Raw genomic sequence first — 25,927 nt, 5'->3', positions numbered from 1 at the left:
CTCCAGTGTGTGTGAGTGTGTGCGTGCGTGCGTGTGAATGAGAAAGACAGAGAGAAAGAGAGAAAGAGAGAGAGAGCGCGCGATCCCCTGCACTGTCCACAGATCAGTACACAGAAGTTTTGCGTAGTTTCCTCCCGTTTGGACTTTTCTTTGTAAAGTTATCCTAAACCCACAGGCCTAATGATGGCTTCACATATTCTGAAAGTTATATGGAGGATGAAAAATGGACTGATTCTCTTTTGCACCCCATTCCTTCTCCTTCCTTTGCCACTTGTCATTGGAACAAAGGTGAGGCTAATTTTATGATGCATGTAAAATGTTTTAAATAGGCAAAAATGTGATTAATTGAAAAGCTGAAGATCCATAAATATAAATGCTGTGTCGTTCTCATTGGCCAGTGAGTGATTTGATAGTCAAGCGTGTCTAAAACATGCGAAAGAGAGTCGAGAAAGACCCTGAGTTGGACTTTTTACACATCTTTCGAGGTTCTTTCTGTTGGATTTCTCTGTGCCTTGCGAGCAAGGGTACGAGACCATGCGTAACACTGGGGGCGACACATTCCTTCACCACAAACACACAGTGCCCTATATTTGTCTTAACCCTTTACTGTCAAAAGTTTTTTTTTTTTGTTGTTGTTTTTTTTGTTCTAACAAATAATTACAAGAACGTCTCAAATCTTCTACACTGAAAAAAAATTTTGCCAGGTCTACCAAGAAAATTTACTTCATGTGATAACGTCTACAAAAACTGGTTTGTTGAAATGAAATTTCAAGGTTTTACTGAAGCATAACTAGATATCACCTGATTTCTCCAGCAAGGTAAAATTACTTACTAAAATGTATATAATCTTTTTTTATTTGATATGATGAAAGTCTATTTCCACCTTGATGTAAATACACACACACACACACACACACACACACACACACACACAAAAAACAACTTACTTAATTTAACTGAAGACATTTTTTTCCACACAATTTTATTTAGTTCATTCAAAATAAATCAGTGTAGTTGGGTCAACACAATTTAGTTGGTTTAGATCAAATTAACTTATACTAGCATATTTAGCTTTATTATGTTAGTCAATAAAAAAATTATGGTGGTCCAACTTAGTTTTTAATTTAAAGGGGTGATACAATGCCCTTTTCACAAGATGTAAAATAAGTCTTTGATGTCCCCAGAGTGTGTATGTGAAGGTTTAGCTCAAAATACCCCGCAGATATTTTTATATAGCATGTTAAAATTGTCACTTTTTGAGGGTGAGCAAAAACGCCCCGTTTTTGTGTGTGTGTGTGTGTGTGTGTGTGTGTGTGTGTCCCTTTAAATGCAAATGAGATACTGCTCCTGGCACAGATGGCGGAGCTTCAACGGCTTGTGTCCTTTTACCTCTCACAGACATGCACTGAAAAGAAAAAAAAAAACGTTTAGCCTTTTATGTTCAAACTGGAGTCGGACAATGATGGAGAGACCGAAGAAGAAGTGACAACATGTAGAATGCAACAGGACATTTCTGAATGGTTAGTTGATGAATTTATGTAGCTTAGCTTATGTGTAGTTATCTTCTAGTTATTGCATATTCTGTCATGATAATCTATAAATTGCGTTCCCGGGGGCGTGGTTTATGTAAATTTTATGGTTCCAGATGTCACTAAAGGCAGGCATAGCCTGCATAGCCACTGTGCGATTTTCGTCCATTATTGAGCCGAATTCTGACTCGTGCGACTCATTTTCGGGTCGGGCCGATTTTCAGGTTTGTCGTGCGTCGTTTGTCGTGCAGTGTACAGGGAGAAACGAGAGGCGATTAACCTCTCCCGACCGGCAATCGGATGGTCGCATGAATTTCTGGCATATCAGAAATTTTGGTCGCTCCTCGTGACTATATCGCATAGTTGAAGCAAAGCGAACAGATTGCCCTAAATTCAGTGTTTTTTTCCCTCACTAGTGAGCGTATACGCCTGTGCGAAAACAGAAGTTTAACCATTTCATCTGCAGCAAGAAAGAAAACGAAAAGAGGGAGATCTTTAAGTTCTGTAGCTCAAACTAGCTAAAAATTACTGTTGCTTACCTCCAGTTTGTGTTGCAAAATAGATTACCATACATTACCCACGTCTTCCAAACCACCTGCGATGTATCTACACCATGCATGCCACTTTTATTAATTTGTTAAACAATTAATGTTTTTGAAATAAAGCTGTTTTTAATTTTCATTGACTAATTATTGCAGTGTTCGAACATATTATAGACTGTTAATAATTTTAATTATATGCCTATAAATCATTGTAATCGACCTATATGTTTTAGACAATTTTCAATGAGGAGTAGCTTCTAATCTTTTATTCTCCTCACAGCGCGTTGGTTATGCGGTGATGCGCTATGAAATTATTGCGTATTAATTATATTAGCCTATCAATTTAAAAGTAGCCTAACCTAGGCCTTCCTTTATAATAATAATAATAATAATAATTTAATACATAAATTGGAAATGCTAAATAATATTTATATTGATAGCTGATGCTTGTTTTGACAATATCTCTGGATACATGCATATATCATCTATTGGCGCAACCCAGCACGGGCGTTTATCGCGCATATTTCACACGTATAGTGTGATGAGTAGTCAAGTCGCAGCTCGACGACCAGTGTGAGCACGTAAATTCTGAACTTTGGCTTTACATCGCATGCGATCTACTCGTTCAGTGTGAGCAGACCTGCTGAACCTTGCTGAAATCACACATCGCACAGTGTATGCCCGACTTAACCCGGGAGGAAGCTCGATCGTGTAGTCCCTACCAGCCGTTTGTTGTAGTCCTTAAAAAGCAATTTCTTTAAAAGAAAATATCGCCCTTTGCTTTGAACTTTGAGCATTCTAACTTTGTAGATGTAGTTAATGCTCTATCAGCAACATTACACGCTAAATAAAATTAGAAAAGTGAAATAATAATCAACCACCCCTTTAATTTAATTAGGCTCAAATATGTAGCCTACTATCAATTATTATTATACACAATTTAAATGGATCCACTAAGCCAGGTGTCAAAAGTATAAGCGTAGAATACTGAGTGCCTACCCTAAGCACCAGCGCTACTCTTCAGCACAATGGTACCCACAACATTAAACATTAAGATAAACTCTTTCCCTTTACTGAAAAACACATAAAATAACACTTAATCCCTAAATGTATTCTCCTAATGTAGTCCTTTGCAAAGCATGCTGGGAACTACAGATCCACTGCCAGGGCTGTGTTTCTCAAAAGCTGCATGAACTGAGCTCTACTTAGGCTTATGATGCTTTTGGGAAACGGAGCCCAGTTAGTTATGTCAACAAAAAATATTCATGTAGTTTTGAATTAAGTAAAATAGATTAGGATTGAACACATTTAAATTAATTTGTGACAACATTTTAAATGGTGTTACTTTAGCTCATTTTAATTCATTAAATTGAACAATTTACTTGAGTGTATGTTTGTTTTTATAATCTCAATTGTGATTTTAACTTTGATGCAACATAATGTGTATGATAACCACAAATCACAATTTCTCATTGAAGCAAAATTTGCTGAGCATGCAGCCAAACACAAATCTTTTCTTCTTCTTTGTCCTTCAGAGGAGATGTCCTGTAGCTGACACAAGCCACGACTATATACTGCCTAGATCTGGTGTGCAGTCGTTGTGCGCATGTGTCGAATGTGTCCTTCCGGAGCTTTATTGTAAATTGAATATTGGGTCAATGTAACTCAATTAAGTTAAAACAGAATTCCCTTGTTTTACGTTATAAACCTGATTGAATTAGGTTACAACAACAAAATTCTAATTTATAGGTAGAAATACCTCCTTACAGCAACAACTGCACGTTCACTTTTTAGTTTAGAAACAAAATGGTAGACCAACCTGATTTAGTTACTTCAAAAATAATTATTTTTTACAAAATCACTTAATTAAAAACAGCACCAACAGTAACAAAATGTCGCTAGATAAGTTCTCATTATTATCTCGCAAGGTGCAGGTCATATAGCCTAATCACAACAGCCTATGTCACAATGTAGTCTCATCTCAGTAGCAATGTTTCGTAATTAGTGTAATCGTGTAATATGTTGAGGTATTTTATAGCATTATTTTGACACTTGTCTGATTGTTATCAGATATTTTTGCAGTATAGTGTGTCTGAGTGACTAATGAAAGGAACTTTGCACCTCAGGCCCTTATAAGTCAAAGCATATTGATATTGCATCCAACTACATCTAGAAATGCATAAAAAAATGCCAACAGTTACACATTACAATTTTGTATTACCTTGATGAAAAGTTTAACAGTGTTTGGATAAGTTCCTTATTCCAGGCGTTTGTTTTTCATATTAAGGACACCCATAATGATCCCATTGCGAGGGATCCCCTTCAAATATGAATATAAACTGTTATACAGCCTAAAAGTGATGTCCAGCCTATATGTAAATTGACATATTCGCCCTTTATTCAAATATTAATACAAAACTTTTAAAGATTTTGTAAGCATATTTTGATTCAGTTGTTTTATTTGTTATAATGCAGTGAAACATGCCAAATTGTGAGGACATAATTTTTAGGCCAGGCTTTAATACAAAGAAATTATGAACAAATGCAAAAACATAGCTGTAGTTTGCCTTTCATTGGTAAATAATTTTGTTTATTGGTAAAGTTTATTGTTGTGTTCTTCGCTTATATATAATTGATGGTTTATTCAAACTTGTAGGGTCATTAAAACAAATATCCCCTCCAGACATCACTTTTGGCCACACTGTTAAAATTTTTAGTGTGAAATTACAGTATATTCCAGCCCAGTAAAAAAAAAAAAAAAAAAAGGTATATTTTATTGTATTTGAAATATATTTCTTTTTTCAATAGTACATTGCAAATATACTAACAAAAAATGGTACTGTCTTTAGATATATTAAAAGTATCTTAGCATCATGCCCTATTGCACCTTAGACCTATTTTCACAATACAACTTTTAACACACTTTAAAATAAATATACTTTAGTATATTTTCTAAAAATATATTTTAGTTATGCTTTATTTGTTAAATATCAACATCTAGGTTGTAATTTAATTACAACTAAAATATACTTAGTTCAAAATTAGTTGTTTCAATATAGCGCACTTCAAGTTAACTAATCATTATCACATTTGAAGTATACTAAATTAGTTTGGCTGCAAGTATACTTACATTTTTTATTATTGTTTTTATAACCAGGGAGGATAATAATTACCGTACTTTCACAGTAATCCACAGTAGGACTTCTCTTGAATCTAAATGCACTATAAAATCTACAATATCATACTGTATTTCTACAGTGTATATGTACTATGAAGGTACCAGCATGCAGTGTGGTATGAATAGATTATGCGGTGGTGTTTCTTGATTCTTGTTGGTTTTATCTGTTTAACTTATTTTTGGTTCACTTTTAGCAGTTTGTGTTGTTTGTTTATTTTGTAATGTTCCGAATGTATCTTTTTTATTACTATTAATTGTTGAGTGTTTCCATTGTTGTGTTTTGTTTGTCGAGTATTGATGTCTGTGCATCATTGTGATGAAAAAAATAAATAAATTGTGTTGCAAGATAATTTCACACCTTTCAAAGATAAATCTCAGCAGCTGCTTTACTATTGAAATATATCAATCTACAAACAATAATGAATTTGAAGTAAGATATTGATAAATTATTATGCTGAAATAATGCTAATAATAGTATAATTTGACTAACCTAAAAAACTTATTTTATATTCTAGCTTGCCATTGTTTTAACAAATGTTTTCATGTGTCACACTTCTGACTTGGCTAGAAATTTGAATATGAATTTACAAGGTCCAAGGTCCCAAGCAAATGGAACACTAATCACCATTATGGTGACTTCAAAACAATTACATCACTAAGCAATATAATTTCTTACAGTGGCATGGTTAAAGACAACTTTATAATGTGAATTCACAATAAAACAAAAGCAGTAAATTACTTTGATGTCAGCATAATGTTGCTGTTAATTAACACTAATTCATAAGAAAATGACCCAGCATGATTAATTTCACTGTAAATTTCTGACTACAGTAATTTATTGTAAAATAATACTCTTTAATCCTGTAAATTCCTGGCTATTTTTTACAGTGCACTACTGTATGCTCACCAAGGCTGCATTTATTTAATCTAAAACACAGTAAAACAGTAATATTGCAAAATATAATTACAATTTAAAATGACTTTTTTTTCTATTTTAATATGTTTTAAAATGTTATTTATTCCTGTGATGGCAAAGCTGAATTTTTAACAGTCATTTATCCAGTCTTCAGTGTTATTTAAATAAAATGGACTGACTCCAAACTTTTGAATGATTTGTATATTCATACTTCTTGGCTGTGTTGTGTTTTTCATCTGCAGGAGGCTGGATGTGCCTATGTAGTTGCACTGATGGCAGTGTACTGGTGTACAGAGGTGCTTCCACTGGCTATCACTGCTCTCCTGCCTGCTGTGCTCTTTCCGCTCTTCAGAATCATGGAGTCCAAAGATGTAGGTTTCAGGTCCTATAAACCTGATATAAACCATCTTACTAGCATAACTGACTTTACCTTCAGTAATGTCTCCTACCTCAAAGCTGCAGTCCGTAGTTTTTCCTCTTTGTTGCCATCTGTTAGAAATCTGAAATTACAGTTATTCGCGGAATTACTCTGGCATCAACTAATGAAAATCGCCCAGCTCGCATTTGAAAATCTCACTGCATGCAATTGGATAACACTACGACCAATCACAACAAGCCCCATACGTTTAGCTACCAGAGATAACTGGTAGATTAGACTTTTGCTGTATCCGGTTGGCAAAACAGCAAAAACTCCCTTCTTGCAAAGGAACAATTCAAGCGCTGTCTTCTGTTCCTCTTTTAGATAAAAAGCCAAGTCTAACTCGTTCATTGTAGCGGCCAAAGCCGTTTCAGACAACTGTTGTTCATCCATAGCCATCTTGCAATGTTTACTAACGACTTCGACATCACAGCGCTGTCGTCATCTGTTTAGCTCGCCTCTGGCCCGCCTATATCAGATAACCATTGCGTAACTAAACTAACCATAAGCATTGCGACTACATTTAATGCCCTGATATTTATCCTTGTTTTCGCATGGGCCCGGTTGCAGTCTCTTTTTTTCTGTAGCCACTCCGAAGTTCGAAGTCTTTTGTTGTCACTGGTGATTGTTATTTGAACTTTTCTGGATCCGCCATTAAATTGATAAGTTTATATCAAGTGCTGTGAGAAAAGGCTATAAATCTCCACCTCCAACATCCTCACACGCAATATAGCCTACTAGCCGAGGCACCTTCTTTATGTGTACAGATATGATGTTTAATAATTTTTAACCCCAAAAAGTTACGGACTGCAGCTTTAACGTATATTTTTCTTTTTAACTATACATCGCTCATTTTTACTCGTTATGTTTCTTCATCATACTTTTATAATCTTAATCCTAAAGGAATGAAGATACTCTGTTGGTCCTTCAATATGGTACACTTTTTTTCATTATGTATGTGACTCAAACTGTATATATCTGTATGATAGGTATGTATGCAGTACCTAAAGGACACCAACATGCTGTTTCTGGGTGGGCTGATGGTGGCTGTAGCTGTTGAACACTGGAACCTACACAAGAGAATCGCACTCCGGGTGTTGCTCATCGTGGGCGTACGGCCAGCTCTGTAAGCAATTAAAATCTTCTGGGAATATGCTCATTGAAAACAGCAGTCTCAGTAATACCTCTTCTGCCTTTCTGCAGGTTGATGCTGGGCTTCATGGGAGTAACGGCCTTCCTCTCCATGTGGATCAGTAACACGGCCACAACAGCCATGATGGTGCCCATCGTTCAAGCTGTGCTCGAGCAGCTCAACAACACAGCAGAACAAGAGCAGACCTCCATTCCGGAGAATGAAGAGAAAAATACTGAGAAACCAAATGAAACCCAGGGTGAGAAATAATCGTCATATATCTTGAAGATATATGACTATCCAGTTCAGACATAAATAGTGAAGAATGTATGCACTTTTTATCTGATTTGGGGTTCTAATTAGTGTTATTTTAGTATCATACTATTATATTTTTTATCAATATTTTTTATATTGTTTTATTTTCCATTTTCATTCAAGTTTTAGTAATTTTTTGTTGTTTTTGTCATTTGTATTAGTTTAGTTTTCTTTAAAAACAGACCCTATAGGATCATTACAAATCACACAGCAGCAAACATTGGTTTGATGGCAACGTAAACATAAATCGATAAAAATATGTAATACAGAACAGATAACGTCAAATACGTCCATTCAACTTTCATTTTGGAACTATTTTTCAACCATCTTTTGGACATCTTTTCAACGGTCATTAAACGTCCAAATGTTTGCTGGGACTGTACGACATGGATCTAATAAACTTAGGTATGACATGTATGTAGACTGTAAGATGATGACACCGATTGTATCGTAGGCTACGTCGCAAGTTAGAAGAATAAAACGTCATCAGCATGCACTAGTGGTAAACAAATAGAGCCAGATGAATCGCATTTTGGCAATTGTGGTTTTTATGTGCACTGAAAAAAGAGAAGGAAGTGAAAGAGGAGAATATGGACGCAGTCATGGCTAGGGAAAAGTGGCCAACTTGGCATGCCAATTTTGCAAATGGAGCTAAGTAGTTTTAGCTCCATGTTGTGTTGATCAATACGCCATTTAATATTGCATTTGTATTGGCTTGTCAGTTGACGTAGATCTTAGCAGCAAACACACTGTGAGAGGATCATGCTAAATTTTAGCAGCAGGCTATCTTTGGTTTGTAAGACCATGACAACGGCCATCTTTGAACATCTCACTGTACGAAGTAGGACCACCGTTTAGGTGCCACGCTTTTATGGTTGTCCTCCCTCCAGAATGACTGGAGGTTTTAGCAGTAAACTGTTTAGGTAGCTGTTCACTGAAGGAGGGGTAGCGGCGACCCTCTCACTTTTCGGTTGACCTTACTCTGGTATAACTGGAGGTGTTAGCAGTGAACTGTTGAGGAAGCCTTTGTCTGAAAGAGTGGTGAGTGGTGAGATGATGCGACCCCTTCACTCAGCACAGCTGGAGGTGTTAAGCAGTTGGCTGTGAGAAATAAGAGCAGACTGATGTAGTGGGTTATCACAGTTTGCTGCCTCTCCAGCTCCCTTCAGTACGCAGCTCCCTTAGGCTTGTGTTCAGGTCTAGATTGATTATACGTAGAATTGCTGAGAGCGACTCCCTATCCCTATGTAGCTGTGGCTCGCACTGGTCTAATGCAGGAGTCCCCGTTTCATTGACGGTTAAGCATGGAGGGTATGGGTCTTTTTCCTAGTGCCTGTACTGAGCTTTCTAGGGAACAAGGCTGTAGTGTCACTAATGTGTCCTAATTGGTTGCTGACGCATAGGTTTCTCTGGATCAAGGCCCATCGAGTCCTTTAGCGCTTAAGCCTGGCAATATAGTGCTTGGTGACTTCACAGCACACAGGCAGCCTTTGGTCAGCATGGCGTATAGTGGGTATTAACGTTCCCATAGCAGCAACTGACTTAGCATTGAGTTCCCTCAAAAGGGAACGTCTTAGGCTCCATGTGACGCCATCGGACTGCCGTCGACCAATAAGTTTGCCGTTAATTCACACATGGGAACTGGGGTTACATGTGTAACCCTAAAATGTTTTTTATTTGTAATATTTTAGGGCTACTGAAGTTTACAGGTATCATTTAAAAATATTTAACATTGTAAAGTTTCTCAGCGCAGTCTAATGGCATATTCATGTTTTGTACAGGCGAGATGTAAAGGTTTCAAATAAAATGTCTCAAAACTTCTGTTTTATTGTGCTCAGTGGTTCTGAATGGCCACAGCTTCTCAATTGAATCCGACCCAGAAGAGCATTCTCGAGACGCAGAAGAAAAACTAAAGATGTGTAAAGGCCTGACACTATGTGTGTGCTACGCAGCCAGCATTGGTGGGACAGCCACGCTCACAGGCACTGGACCAAACCTCGTTCTTATGGGACAGATGAACCAGTAGGTACCTCACATTAGAGCTTTTTCCCCTAGGCATGAGAGAAACGTACCATATTACATTCTTACCTCTTGCTTATTTTTTTAATAAGCATATTAAATCAACATTTGTTTGACCTACAGACTATTCCCAGACAACCCTGACATCATAAACTTTGCATCATGGTTTGGATTTGCCTTCCCCAACATGATCATCATGCTCATACTGGCCTGGCTGTGGCTACAGATTGTGTTTCTAGGTTTAAAGTGAGTGTTATATCCTTATGAATTAAACTCAGCTGGATCATGCTTATGCTATCACATACAGTAGGTTATTCTAACATTTAATGTGTAAATGAAGCTTCAGAAAGACATGGGGCTGTGGGACGGTGAAGACAGAGAAGGAGATTGCTGCCTATAATGTGATCAAAGAGGAGCACCGGAGTCTTGGGCCCATGACCTTTGGGGAGCTGAGTGTCCTTGCCCTCTTCGTCCTCCTGGTGGTGCTTTGGTTCACTCGTGATCCAGGCTTTGTGGCTGGTTGGGCAACAAACTTTTTCAATGCTGAAAAAGAGTAAGGATAAAAACACTATCATTGATAAGACACAGAAACTATTTTAGTGGTGTTAGTGATGTAGTATGTTTTTAAAGCAATTTTAGGTTGCGTGCGTGCGTGCGTGCTTGTGTGTGTGTGTGTGTGTGTGTTTGTGTGTGTGTGTGTGTGTGTGTGCGCGTGTGTGCGCATGTATCTGTGTGTATGAACTTGTAATGTTAAATACCAACCTACTGAAGTAGTAAATTCTGTTTTGTACCTTTATAATATACTGACGACAAGGATGACGTTCTCATTTTCTACAGAACATTGTAAAATAATAATACCTTTGCGAAGTAACATCACTTTACAATGTGGCTTGATTTTCAATCAGACCCTGCTTATCATTAATTGTAATGAATCACAATTACATATTTTGCGCACTGTGAAATGTCCTCTGATACCGTTTGAGGGTAAACATACTCCAAACAATTTTCAGTTTTAAGGATCCTCCAAACTGAACAAAAACTTGACAAAATAGACATAATGTTGAAAACCATTAATATCCAGAATGACCTCAGGTCTATGGGCAAAATACCTCTAAAATTAAACCAAGTAATGTCAGTTTCAGCTGTCAATTTGAACCATTGGTTAACACACACAGCGTGTTCTCCTGTTATCAGCTGTGGCGTGTACCTTTATTTGTAGGTCAAATGTCCAGCAAAAATGTGAATGGAGTTGCCCCACATTGCAAACAACATTTGTGTACATTTCCTGATGACGGTCACATACTAAGATTTTAAGGATTTAAAACTGTGAACTGAGATTCTCTCTGGGTGAAAGGTCTGAACCAAAAAAGAACAGAACATAATAGAATCTGCACACAAACACTTTTTAAAATCATCTGTTGTGCAATGACCTCTAACCCCTTGTTCAACCTCATGGCTCACCTCTGTGCAGGTTTGTGACAGATGCCACAGTGGCGGTGTTTGTAGCTGCCCTGCTTTTTGTTTTCCCCTCTAAACCTCCACATTTGTGCTTCTGGAGAGCACAGAGCTTTGACACAGGTCAGTTTAACACCTGCTTAGCTGATGTCTTGTTTGACTATTAAGCTAGATAGTGTAGTGTATATAATATATAATATAGATAATATATATATTAATATTTGTTGGTATCAATTAGCATAATCATTGTACAAATCTTGTTTTTCCACATTATCTGAATCCCTTTTTTTTTTTTTTTGTAGAGTGCTGTTGAGAATTTGTTGATGTTGATGTTGTTGTTTTTTTGTTGTATTTTTATTATAAAAATGTCAATGAAAAAAGTTAATAAATAAATAACATGAATAAATATGACTGTGGTCTATGTCAGTGCCCCAGCAAGACAGTGGCCCGACTCCAGCTTTGCTGACATGGAGTGTGACACAGAAGAAGATGCCCTGGAGTATCATCCTGCTGCTGGGGGGAGGCTTTGCCCTGGCTAAGGGCAGTGAGGTACAACGAATGCTTTTCAAAATCTGTCTTTGTGTATTTTATTGAGAGTATATTCAAGTCAGATATATTTGTATAGCTCTCATTGCTTTACCACAGAGCAAGATTTAGGGCTGGGCGATATGACAATAATAATGTTCTTCCAAAATGTAGATCTAGCTAGTATGTTGTATTTATAGTATGGTCTGTATTGTTCTATTAAAAGATTTGAATATTGCTTTTGTTCAATGTGAGTCTTAGTGATTCTTAAAAAAAAAAAAAAAAAAGTCTGATGTTCAAAAGTAATTATTAAATTTGTTCTCATTGTATATTAAGTGTCTTTAACTACTATATATTAACATTTTAAATTAATAATTTGATACAATGCATTTATTGTGAACATACATGTTTGTTTATTTTAAATTATTTAAAAAATATATGTATTTTTTAATACTTATTTAATAAATACCTGCAAGTAATAAAATCTGTAATTAATTTCTGTAATTCATCCGGATTGCAGAATCCCTGACAATATTCAAAAGACAGCTGAAAACGTCTCGGTTACGGATGTAACCCTCGTTCCCTGAGTGGGAACGGAGACGTTACGTCGGATGACGACGATTGGGGTTTCGCTTAGAAGCCTATCACCTTCGAGTATTAGAAAACGAGCCAATGGCAATGAAATGCCATGGGTCTGCGGAATTTGCATAGCGTAACTCCGCCCGCCGCAGGGGGTATATAAGGAAGTACGCTGCACAATGCAGACATGCCTTCGCTGAGGAGCCGAGACTGGCCCCAGGCGTTTTTCAGCGGTACAGCGGAAGTGGCAGGAAGACGTAACGTCTCCGTTCCCACTCAGGGAACGAGGGTTACATCCGTAACCGAGACGTTCCCTTTCGTGGTCACTCCGAGTTACGTCGGATGACGACGATTGGGGTTCCAGTCTAATCACGCCACCTCGGCTGTCTTCCAGTGCCCTGCGTAAGTCTGAGCTCCCTGTTGTGAGACTAGCACGAACGAAGGAGTCCTACTTAACACAGGGATACCAAGGTACACTGGGAAGCATATCTCCAGAGAGAAATATGCAATCATGCCCAGCCATTGATGGGGGGGACTTAGAATACACATATGACCCAGAGGGATGCATATGGAGAATCACTGGGGTGTCCAGCCGCAGGTGGAATTTTAAACCCCAGGGGTGGCAAGGTGGCTTGCCAAGGGAAAGACACACGCTCACAAGGAGACTTACAGTGGAATACACATGTGGGGGTCGCCCAGAGGGGGGACCATGCACATGGAGGCACCTAGTCAAGCGCAAAAGCTGCGTTATGGCAGATTGGCATAACTCAGGCGTTGACGTCACCAGTGCTGGAGGAAACTCAGAGCTTATCAGACTCACCTGAGAAGAAAATCGCACGTATCCCGTCCGTGGAGAGGAATGGCGAGCAAGCGAAGACACCTGAGCAGAATCTAGCACCGGCTGGTTGAAGCGAGTACATGAGAAGAAACTGGCTCTACGCGGAGATTATAGAATCTCGCGAATGTGTTGGGTGTCGCCCAGCCTGCAGCTCTACAAATGTCTGTTAGCGAGGCGCCATGCGCTAGAGCCCAAGAGGAAGCGACACTACGTGTGGAGTGGGCTTTCACACCAAGGGGGCACGGACGACCTTGCTGCTGGTATGCCAAAGCAATGGTATCCACTATCCAGTGAGATAACCTTTGCTTTGAGAGAGCCTTTCCCTTCAGCTTCCCACCATGACAGACAAAGAGCTGGTCTGAGGTCCTGAAACACCGCGTTCTGTCTACGTAAGCACGGAGGGCGCGTACTGGACAGAGCAGTGCCAAGGCTGGGTCTGCCTCCTCCAAAGGCAGCGCTTGCAGGTTCACTACCTGGTCTCGAAAGGGTGTGGTAGGAACCTTGGGCACATATCCAAGCCGGGGTCTCAGGATCACGTGAGAGTCAGCCGGCCCGAATTCCAGGCACGCTTCGTCAACCGAAAATGCCTGCAGGTCCCCTACCCTCTTGATGGAGGCCAATGCAACCAGGAGCGCTGTCTTCATTGACAGGAACTTAAGCTCCACTGATTGCAAAGGCTCAAAGGGAGCACTCTGCAGGGCAGTTAGAACCACTGAGAGGTCCCAAGAGGGAACGAGGGGAGGACGAGGAGGATTTAGTCTCCTCGCTCCCCTCAGGAACCTGACGATCAGGTCGTGCTTTCCCAGAGACTTACCTTCAACTGCTTCGTGATGTGCGGCAATGGCGGCAACATACACTTTCAGGGTGGAGGGAGACAGCCTTCGCTCCAACCCTTCTTGCAGGAAGGAAAGCACGACACTGATCGGGCATTTCGTGGGTTCTTGATGTTTAGAAGAACACCAGTTGACGAAGAGGTTCCACTTCAACGCATAGGCATGTCTCGTGGACGATGCTCTAGCGGAAGTGATGGTAGCCACCACCGCAGGTGGTAGGGTACTCAAACCTGCCTCGTCCCGTCCAGGAGCCACACGTGGAGGTTCCAAAGATCGGGACGAGGGTGCCATAAGGTGCCCCGTCCCTGAGAAAGGAGGTCCTTCCTCAGAGGAATTGGCCAGGGAGGTGCTGTCGCGAGGAGTACTAGTTCGGAGAACCAGGTCCGGTTGGGCCAATACGGGGCAACCAAAATGACCTGCTCCTCGTCCTCCCTGATCTTGCGCAAGGTCTGCGCAAGAAGGCTCACTGGGGGAAACGCATACTTGCGTAGGCCCCGCGGCCAGCTGTGCGCCAGTGCATCCGTGCCGAGCGTGCCCTCGGTCAGGGAATAAAACAGGTCGCAATGGGACGAGTCGTGGGAGGCAAACAGGTCTACCTGTGCGTCGCCGAACTGATCCCAAATCAGCTGAACCGTCCGGGGATGGAGTCGCCATTCTCCAGCGAGAGGCCGAACTCGAGACAGCTCGTCGGCCGCCTGGTTCAGGTGTCCCGGGATATAAATGGCTCGAAGCGACCTCAGATGCTTCTGACTCCATATGAGGAGGTGGCGAGCGAGTTGCGACATACGGCGGGAGCGTAGACCACCTTGATGGTTGATGTACGCTACTGTTGCGGTATTGTCTGATCGGACTAGTACGTGCTGACCCCTGAGCAGCGCATGGAAGCGGTGCAGGGCGAGACGTACAGCCAGCAACTCGAGGCAATTGACATGCCAAAGGCGCTGGGGTCCTGTCCAGGAGCCCGCGGCAGCATGACCATTGCACATGGCGCCCCAGCCCGTGTTGGAGGCATCTGTTGATACAACAACATGCCGGGAAACTCGTTCTAAGGGCACTCCGGCCCGTAGAAAACTGAGGTTCGCCCACGGGGTGAAGGTCTGACGGCAGGCTGGAGTCACTGGGACTTGGAGCGTGCCGTGTTGCCATGCCCACCTCGGGACTCGATCGCGAAGCCAAAGCTGAAGCGGTCTCATATGAAGCAATCCCAGCGGCGTTACTGCGGCTGCGGATGCCATATGCCCCAGGAGCCTCTGAAAAAGTTTCAGTGGAACCGCACTCTTGCCCTCGAACTGACGAAGACAAGTCAGCAGTGACTGCGCGCGCTCGCTCGTAAGCTGCGCGCACATGGCGACCGAGTCGATCTCCATACCGAGAAAAGAGATCCTCTGCACGGGGCAGAGTTTGCTCTTCTCCCAGTTGACCCGAAGGCCCAGACGGACTAGGTGCCGGAGCACTAGGTCCCTGTGTTCGCAAACCTGGTCTCGAGAGTGAGCTAGGATCAGCCAGTCGTCGAGATAGTTCAGGATGCGAACCCCGTGTTCCCGGAGGGGAACAAGGGCTGCCTCGACGACCTTCGTAAAGACGCGAGGGGACAGGGCTAGCCCGAAAGGGAGAACCGCGTACTGGTATGCCTGCCCCTCGAAAGCAAACCGTAGAAACGGTCTGTGTCGAGGTAAAATGGAGACATGGAAGTAGGCGTCCTTCAGGTCGATCGCTGCAAACCAATCCTGCGGCCGCACACACTGGAGGATGTGTTTGGCCGTGAGCATCTTGAATGGCAGCCTGTGAAGGGAGCGGTTCAAGACGCGCAGGTCGAGGATTGGCCGTAACCCACCGGACTTCTTGGGTACAATGAAGTAAGGGCTGTAGAAGCCGGACTTCATTTCGGCTGGAGGGACAATCTCGATCGCACCCTTCGCCAGCAGGGTGGCGACCTCCGCTCTCATGACAGGGGCATTGCCACCGACCATAGTGAAGCGGACTCCCCTGAAGCGGGGAGGAGATCTCGCGAACTGAATCGCGTAGCCGAGCCTGATGGTTCTCGCGACCCAGCGGGACAGTCTGGGAAGCTCTAGCCAGGCCTCCAGAAAGTGCACCAGCGGGGTCATACGAACCACAGACGTACCGTCGGTGGGGCAGCGAGGCGGAATGACCGGCACCGGCGAGGGTGGCATAGCGGCCCTGTGCGGGGGCACGGTCATTAACCGCGTCCTGCCAGAGGAGGCCAGGGGAGGGCGCGCGTCCCACGGGGGCGTGCTCTGGCAGGGGTCTGGCGACAGAGGGGGATGAGAGGAGCGTGGCCCGTGGGCGGCGCGTGCTGTCATCCCACACCTCTGGGACAGAGGAGGGCGGCAGTGGCGGGACCCGAGGGTGGCGCGCACTGCGGCCCTCTGGCTCTGTGGGCTCAGGATTGGGGATTTCGATTCTTTCTTTAACCACATTAGGGTGCTGCCCGTCATGGGACGAGCAGCGGGGAGTGGAGAACAAAAGATTCTCCCCCGGCCCTCCACCGGGGGAAGGAGTGGCCCTGCTACCACCTCCTGTAGAGAAAAGAAAGCCAATCCTGAGCTGCCCGTCTCAGGAGCGCCGCTTAGCCTGGCGTTTAGCGGGCCGCGGGGCTGGAGAGGGCTGTGGCGCCTTCCTACGGCTTCCTCCGCGACGCGGCGCCGGTGAAGGCTGCTGCTGGGGCCGTGCGGGAGGGGCGGGAGCCGTGGGAGGGCGCCCTCGGCGGCGAGCAGGCTGAGGATTCTGTACCGGCGGCTGAGCAGCAGCAGCGCGTCGGGGCAGAATGTGCTTGATCGCCTCAGTCTGCTTCTGGGCAGTCGAGAACTTTTGGGCAAAATCCTCGACCGCACCGCCGAAAAGGCCGGCCTGGGATATGGGAGCGTCAAGCAGACGAGTCCGCTCGGGCTCACGCATATCAGCCAGGTTCAGCCAGAGATGTCTCTCCTGGACCACAGCTGTGGACATCACCAAACCCAGGGAGCGCGCGGTCACTTTCGTCGCCCGGAGAGCGAGGTCAGTGGCGGCGCGCAGCTCATCAAAGAGCCCTGGGTCTGTCCTACCCTCGTGCATGTCACGGAGCATCTTGGCCTGGTAGACCTGCAAGATGGCCATGGCATGCAGAGAAGCAGCTGCCTGTCCCGCCGCTCTGTAAGACTTCGCCACCATGGATGACGAAAATCTACAGGCTTTGGACGGGTGCTTTGGATCACCACGTGATGAAGCGCTTGCCGGACACAGCTGCATCGCGACAGAACGTTCAACCGTGGGAATCCCAGTGTACCCACAAGCATCAGCTCTATCGAGGGGAGGAAAGGCGGAGAAAGCCGACGAACGATCGCGGGAAGACATGGGAGCCTTCCAGGACCGCGTGACTTCCTCATGCACTTCCGGGAAGAATGGTATTGGGATTGGGCGGCGACGAGTGTCAGCGGCCGCTCCCAAAAACCAATCATCCAGCCGCGAGCGCACTGGATCAGGTGGCGGGGACCACTCAATACCAATGGCCGCGGCTGCCCGGGAAAGCATGGCGGTCAGCTCGGGATCAGACTCGGGCAATGCTGGCGCGCCCGAGGGCGGCAACACAGCCGAATCCTCACTTCCCGAGGACTCGCGCCCACCTTGTGATGCAGCGATCGACATCGTATCTTCCTCTGGAGCTCCAAACGAGATGCGCTGGGGCTCCGAAGAGGAACCAGCGGTCTCAGTTTGAACACTCGCGGGTGCTGATGCTGGAGAGGGGTGTGTGGACCGTGGACGTGTCGGCGGTATGTCCCACACAGTCACCCTCAGGTCACCCCGGCCACCAGCCGAAGTACTAGCCCTCTCGGGACCAGTAGATCGGGGTGTGGGTAGGGGGACTCTCGCTCTAGTGAGCTCATTGAGTCTCGACCGCAGCATAGAGATGGTCATGTTCCCGCAGTGGGAACATGAGTCATCCACGAACGCTGCTTTAGCGTGATCAACGCCCAAACACGCTAAGCAGAGATCGTGCCCATCAGAGAAAAATATGTCGCGACCGCAACCAGAAGTGCACGGGCGAGGCATCTTTAAAAAGACGTGCCACGTGCAATGCTCTTTTTGTGAGAGGATAAACTCCGCGGATGCTGAAGCGAACAGGGAGAAACACACTAACTGTCAGATCACTGAACAGACCAGCAGGGTAGTGAGCACTCGCTGAAATCGCCGTCACACCAACACCGGAGAGTTCGCTCGTCTCGAAGGTAAGAGAAGACTAACTCAGAATATTTGGCTTGCAGGAGTGGAGAAGTTCTCGGCTCCGAAGCGAAAGCATGTCTGCATTGTGCAGCGTACTTCCTTATATACCCCCTGCGGCGGGCGGAGTTACGCTATGCAAATTCCGCAGACCCATGGCATTTCATTGCCATTGGCTCGTTTTCTAATACTCGAAGGTGATAGGCTTCTAAGCGAAACCCCAATCGTCGTCATCCGACGTAACTCGGAGTGACCACGAAAGGGAACTCATCTCTTCCTTGACTTAAAGGGATAGTTCACCCCAAAATGAAAATTACCCCATGATTTTCTCACCCTCAAGCCATCCTAGGTGTATATGACTTTCTTTTTTCAGATGAATACAATCAGAATTATATATTAAAACAATGCCCTGGCTCTTCCCAGCTTTATAATGGGAGTGAAGGGAGGATGAGATTTTGAAGTCCAAAAAAGTACATCCATCCATCATAAAAGTGCTCCGCATGGCTCCGGAGGGTTAATAAAGGCCTTCTGAAGCGAAGCGATGCATTTGTTTAAGAAAAATATCCATATTTAAAACTTTATAAACTAAAATGACTAGCTTCCGACAGACGGCCGTACGCATCGATTTATGGCGAAAGAGTAACTTCTGACCTGACGCATGACATACTGATGAACGCAGAAGCGCCGAGGATAGAGCAAAACAAAACACCGGTCGTGAATTAGAAGTCTAAAACGAGAATTTTTATAGAGAAATGTCGGAGGGTTTCGATCTAATAGAAGAGGAGCTTGAGTTTGTTGCCCAGCCCTAATTGTTTGAACCGCAAGAGGTGTCAAAGCTTACGCTACTCCTACATCCTACGTCATACATCGTGTCAGGGGTTCTTTTGGCGTAAGTTGGCTTGCATAGGCCGTCTGTTGGAAGCTAGTTATTTTAGTTTATAAAGTTTAAAATATGGATATTTTTCTTACAAAAACACATCACTTTGCTTCAGAAGGCATTTAGTAACCCCCTGAAGTCTTATGGATTACTTTTATGATGGATGGATGCACTTTTTTTGGATATCAAAATCAGGAACGCCATTCACTACATTATAAAGCTTGGAAGAGCAATTACTTTTTTTTTTATTATTGTGTTCGTCTGAAAGAAGAAAGTCATATACACTTAGGATGGCTTGAGGGTGAGTAAATCATGGGGTAATTTTCATTTTTGGGTGAACTATCCCTTTAACCTCATCATAAAATAAATGTATGCTTGCACTTTCCTTTAATCCCTCCCTATTCTTGCTCATGCTACTCTAAGCAATGTCTGAAACTTTGTATTATGAGCACTTCTTGCATTTGCCTCTTTATGGTGAATTGCTTTCTGGAATACCTCATTTGTAAGTCACTTTGGATAAAAGCATCTGCAAAATTAATACATTTAAATGTGAATGTAAATGTAGTAGTTAAAGACACCTAATACAAAGTGTGACCAGAGATTAACATGATGTTTTTGTTCTAAGCAAGAGTGTTCAATTCTTGTACACTATCAATACAGAGACAACAATTTGTCTTTGGTGATAAAAAAAAAAAAAAAAAAAAAAAAAAAGCCAGTTGTTAAAGACACTGATCCAAGTTTAACATTTTCCAAATGTAAGTCATTTACACAACAGTGTTGAGAAATATAGGGTATGGCTTTTATTTCAATTAGTAACATCTCTGGTTTCAGGCAGGATCACTTTATTGTGATGTTGTTCCTTAATGTGGTTGAAAATCGAAAGATTTTGGTCATATCACCCACATCTTAGTGGTTTAAACAGGGAGCTGCTTGAAAGCCAACACATAATGCTTTAATGCTTTAATAGGACATGAGAAAGACTAAAGATAATCTGCAGTTCTTAATTAAACACCATATAAAAGGTCAGCTTCAATTGTCATGCCTTCTGTTTTTGTTTACTTTTGTCTGGGTCAATGCTCAGGTCTCAGGGCTGTCAAAATGGCTTGGAGATCAGTTGTCGCCTCTTCAGAGTATTCCTCCCTGGGCGATTGCCATTGTCGTGTGTCTGATGATAGCTACCTTCACTGAATGCACCAGCAATGTTGCCACAGCAACATTATTTCTGCCTATACTCGCATCTATGGTACGTACGCATCTAAAATTCACCATGATTTATATTCTTAAACTGTGAAGCTCACAAATAAATAAATGCATGCTCCTCGTACACCTTTGTAGTTGCAGAAAGGTGTGCAGTCAATAAAATGGAAAGAAAGTCTGCTGGCTTTTATGGAAATGTCTGACAAAGAACTTCTGACCACAACATTGTGTAATTTAATGAAGTTTGGACTTCATTAAGACTTTTTCAAAATTTTCTTAGCCGTAAACTTTTTTTTTCAATAACTAAGTACTGACATTCAGTTTAGTCCAAAAAGTCTAAGATTACTGCTCAGTATTGTTTTAAAGTCCCCATGAAATAGATTTTTTTTTTTTTTTTTAGTATGAATATGTTAGCCTTACTGTCATCTATAAGCTAGTGTGCTCCAAAACAGTGACAAAATTCACATTTAGAAGATTTAAGCATTCAAAACATACAGTCTCACATCCGCCAATGTCGATCAGTGGTTTTGATGACATCACGCTGCACTTCAGCTTCTCATCAGATTTGCTGTCCAATCAAATGCTCTCTAGAATCTGAAGCGTCCCGTCCCCTATAAATAGACGCTGAAGCTGCAGCTGAATTTTTTTTTACATTTACTACCTTTTCTACAGTGCACTTTATAGGGGATAGGGAACGATTCTGACAGTGTAAATATGCTTTCCATTGGGGTGAATGAAGTCACACACAGTGTGCTCCGGTCCATAGACACGATAACAAAGAGTGGATCATACGCGCGAGTTGGTGCAGACCAGAAAAATGTATCGGACCCGTTTGAATTCTGCACAGAATGCTATTTAAAGCAATATGGAGCAGAAATGATTTGAGATTAGGAGGAAACTGCAGCTTTACCGAGCTCAGCGGCTCTGGCTGAGCTGTCTGTGATGTAAACAAAACGTTATTGGCTAATTTAAAAAGAGGAGGAGCTGTTCGATATGTCCCGCCCCCGTCTTCTCATTTTAGTGGAAATTACGTCAACACATTGAATAATGCTGGAATAATGAATAATTTCACTTCAATGGGCCTTTAAGCATGTTTTTTTTTTTTTTTTTTTTTTTTACAAATTATATAATTAGAATAACAATCTGAGTGAGTTGGTGGTCAGGAAGAGTTTAGTAATTAATTAATACTTTTTAAGTCATTTTAATTCATACTTTTATTTGGCAAGGACATTCATTTGATTGAAACAAAATTACAAAAAATTCTATTTCAAATAAATGCTGTTCTTTTGACTGGAGTAATGGCTTCTGAAATTTCAGCATTGCCTGGACAAAATTACATTTTATACTGTATATATTATAATCAAAAAAATCTTACGGACCCCAAATTTTGAATGGCTGTGTGTGTGTATTCATTAATGCCAACTTAATTGTATTTATTTAGCTGGTGTAGTGGCCAATGTATAGATCTGAATCACTGATTGAAATATTATTAGTGTTTGTCAACATGTTTCATGTTGATTTTGCAATAGTGAGATATAACAAAAAATGTTCGAGTTGCATTCACGTTGGATTTTACACGTTGGATCTGTTACTTATATTATACCAGACACAAATGAACAAGTTGCGTAATTGTGAAGATTCCTTTAATAAGCACAGCTTCTTCCTCCATAAATCTCTCACTGGGTTTCACCTTTCTTGTCTCTTGCTGTGCAGTTGGCACGTCCTGCCCTCTTCTCATGAATTAGCCAATGCAAGAGAGCCTGTGAATGGAGGGATTTGTAAGCTGAAGTGGCTCGTATGGGAGAACCATGGAGATGTGTCATTGTTGTCAGGTTGAGAAAAAGAAAGAGAAAGGAAGAATGAGAAAGAACGGGCATTGGGGGAAAATCGAGGGCTTTCAACTCGTCGCTAATTCACTCGTTGCTGAAGGCAGATACGCAGATGCTCCTCTGTGTGTGCCAGCGTTGTTCATTCTCCTCTGTTACCTGTTACACAACTGAGCTTTGAGAGCTCAGAGCCATACCACTGTAGAAAGTAGAGGGTTTTTTGATACAATAACAACTATCAACAATAATGACTTTTCAAATATATGTCCCGAACGGCCTGTCTGCTATTGGCCGATTATACAGGCCGTATTGAAAGCTTCTGTTCCCTGAAGAAATTCCTTGTTTGTTTGAGCAAACTTGGCAATAAAGAAATTATTTTATTGTATTGTAAATTAAATGTTCTATTTAAAAGTGTGCTGTAACATTCAGGCAGGAAGAAAGTGTAGACGTGGACATTTTTGCAGCTTTTTTTAATAAACAATATAATTCACAGAGATAACGAAGACTCGAGACTAGGCATAGGTGACGAACCAGTCAGTAACTACATATACAGAAACCAGGGCAACCAAGGAAACAGGAACTAAACATTAATGATGTGATAGATACATTTCAGTGGTTTGCCGCTAGGGGATGATATTTCTGTCTTAAATTTTCAATTACACATTTGTATAATAAAAAGGAAGAGTTTTAGTTGGTCTCTAATTGGCCAGATTAACCAAGCTCTCCATAGAACAATCCCTGCAATTTAAAGTCCCCCTGTGGTGAAAATCAAGGTTTCAGTATTGTTTATATGTCTTTGTGGTGTTTAGACAAACCATGTGTAAATTCATAAGTCAACACCATTGCTGACTCCTTAAATCTGCAGTGAACCAAGAGTCTTAAAAACGCGGTTTGAAATCACTGGTGTTTCTGACGTCTCACCTTGTAACCAATCACGTTAACGTATGATCGTCAATGATTGGATCTCTGAGCTGGTGTGATCGAGTGGGGGGCGGGGCTAATTTTCGGGGCTTAATATATTCATAGATCCGCATATACGAAATGAGGCAGGAGTGTAGAGTTACATTCAAGCTATTTTAGGGCATGAAGAATTTTTTTTCAAAGAAAAAAACGCTTAAGTATGTCATTTTGGTGATCAAAGATGAGTTTTAAGGGATAACATGATTGACTACAGGGGGACTTTAATGAAATAACACATATTATAAACACACTTAATATTTGATGCCATTAAATGATTTGTTAATTGCATTTAATAAATTACACTTTTAATAAAACATTTGCATTTGGTCTGTAAAAGTTTTTTGTGAAAAGGTGTTCACCTTTCTGACCAGCAGAGGTCACCAGTGTGTGGTGTTTCGAGTGCTTAAACAGAAAATCATTTTGTGAAAATTTGTTCAATTGAGTCAAAATTTCGTTAAGTTTTGTTTCCTATCATTACTAAACACAGGAAGCTATAACATGCTCAGAAAAACAAATCTGAAAAATAACTAGGCCTACTGCAATAATGCTACTGACCAACTACTGGTTGGGCCGATGTTGCTGTGTCGGACTGGTCGGAGTGCAGCTAAATACATAATTTTAACTATTCTACCTATGTATTTTCTCATTATTACTATATATAGGCCTATATTTAATTATTATTCAAACATATTTCAAAGGGACCAAATACATAGCATTAAATTCAATTCCCTATGTCTCAGTAAAATAAGCCGGTCTTACTCATTGTTTTTTTTTTTCAGTCCCAGTCTATACATATCAACCCTCTGTATGTCATGATCCCGTGCACCCTCAGTGCGTCTTTTGCCTTCATGCTGCCCGTGGCCACCCCTCCAAATGCCATAGTCTTCTCATACGGATACCTGAAAGTGTCTGACATGGTGAGCATTAGCCATTCATAAACATTTTTTTTAAATATGAACCGTCACACAACTGTAAATGATTAAATCCAAAATGCACAGCGGTATCTGATGCAAATGGGATGCTTTGTCAATTAGATTAAATGAAATGAAGAAATAAAATTGGAAAAACATTATTGATGAAAGTAGAACTATTAATGTCGGTTATCCAAATATTCGCTTTTATCCGCAGGCCAGGACAGGGATTGTTATGAATATCATCGGCATCCTCTGCATTACCTTAGCCATAAACAGCTGGGGCAGAGCTATCTTCAGTTTAGACACCTTTCCCAGCTGGGCAAACACTACAGATGTGTGAGAGACTGAACCCCTCCTTCTGTCTGCTGTCAAACTGCACCATTCAGCACTATTCTCACCATGTTTCCAACTGAGGAGGCCCGGCAGGGTCAGAGCCAGTGGCTGGTTTCACTGGAGATGATAGTGTGTCATCACTTGTGCCGTGACAGTGCAGTTCAGTTGTTTGTTTTTTAATGCACATTTGTATAAATTCATAATAAAATGATATCATATTTATGTGGATATTTAAACACAAATATCTAAACAGTGGACAACTGTGTACACACATGCAGGCCAGTTTTGACAGAATAGTGTGATTATGTACAGTTTAAGATTCATTAAAACTCACTATTGCAATGTAAATTTAATAATGTAAATTAAAATACTTTTTTTTTTTATATATTTCCTACTAATACATTTAAATACACTGTTTGTTCCTTCATCTGCATATAGCCAATGTTGTAAATCAGTATACTTTTGTGTTTTTTTTTTTTTTTTTTAAATCAAATGTACATTATGTTAAGGACATTTTAGGGATATTTATAAAGGAACACATCTACGTAAATAAACAATGATTGTAGTAGGGGAAAATGGGGTATATGTCACACACAAAAAAAAGTGGATTTACAGAAAATGTTTAACAAGTTAAGAATAAAAGATTATGATATTTCATCCAGATTATTTGGCCTATATGAGGAAACAGTAGAAATTTAAACATATTTCCTATTATAATATTTTATATTTCTGTGAGTATTGAAAAAAGCTTATTTTACCCATTACCCATAAAATAAATATTTGATATGCAAATTGTGTAGGTCAAAAATGAACTGCATTAAATGTAATCACATTGAATCTATTATAATGGCTGGTAAAGTCCCAAAGGATGGATATTGATGAGTGATGACCATGTGAAGTATTAAACTTAGAAAAAAAACATTGCCATTTTAGAAATGTGCTCAAATGAGATTTAGTGACATCTATTGTCAAGAGGAAAATTAAAAATAGGTGAACATTTCAGGTCCGTGTAATGCTTCATAATTCAGTTTTCAGACCATACAATGCAAATGAAAAATGTTTAACTTGTGTATGCAATGTGGGGATTTTTTTTCTAAATAGTTTCCTTTTCACCTTTACAGAAATTACAAGAGTTATCAATGTCACTCTAATTTAAAGCGTTCCAGTAGCCTACTTTTACTGGATATGCATTATGTATTATTTTAAAAGAGACTTCTTTTACTTTGTTAATAAAATATAATTTATTCACTGTTCGCCAAGCTTTACGCCATTTCACATCTCCAAACACAGCTGGAGGATAAACATTGCTATTAAGTATTTCTA

At 41.5% G+C, this 25,927-nt stretch overlaps 1 protein-coding gene across 1 annotated transcript; it reads left to right on the top strand.

Annotated features, from left to right (window-relative positions):
• Positions 1-25,927, top strand: slc13a5a (solute carrier family 13 member 5a). The gene is made up of 12 exons (XM_084387592.1): positions 1-288; positions 6,408-6,536; positions 7,573-7,709; positions 7,787-7,974; positions 9,869-10,052; positions 10,173-10,295; positions 10,390-10,602; positions 11,521-11,627; positions 11,932-12,053; positions 20,456-20,617; positions 24,137-24,274; positions 24,486-25,927. Exons 1-12 carry the CDS (start codon positions 181-183, stop codon positions 24,609-24,611), a joined length of 1,737 nt encoding a protein of 578 aa, XP_084243718.1. The 5' UTR covers positions 1-180; the 3' UTR covers positions 24,612-25,927.

This window comes from Rutilus rutilus, assembly GCF_951802725.1.
Source record: "Rutilus rutilus genome assembly, chromosome: 18".
In the NCBI taxonomy this organism is placed as follows: domain Eukaryota; kingdom Metazoa; phylum Chordata; class Actinopteri; order Cypriniformes; family Leuciscidae; genus Rutilus; species Rutilus rutilus.
Note: the sequence above shows the minus strand (reverse complement) of the source record. Positions and strands in the feature narration are given on the sequence as shown.

Bases quoted from the DNA above. Each gene is read 5' to 3' on its own strand.
- slc13a5a (XM_084387592.1), top strand. From the start codon at position 181: ATGATGGCTTCACATATTCTGAAAGTTATATGGAGGATGAAAAATGGA. The intron at 289-6,407 runs GTGAGGCTAATT...TTTCATCTGCAG, and splicing joins CACTTGTCATTGGAACAAAG to GAGGCTGGATGTGCCTATGT. The intron at 10,053-10,172 runs GTAGGTACCTCA...TTTGACCTACAG, and splicing joins CTTATGGGACAGATGAACCA to ACTATTCCCAGACAACCCTG.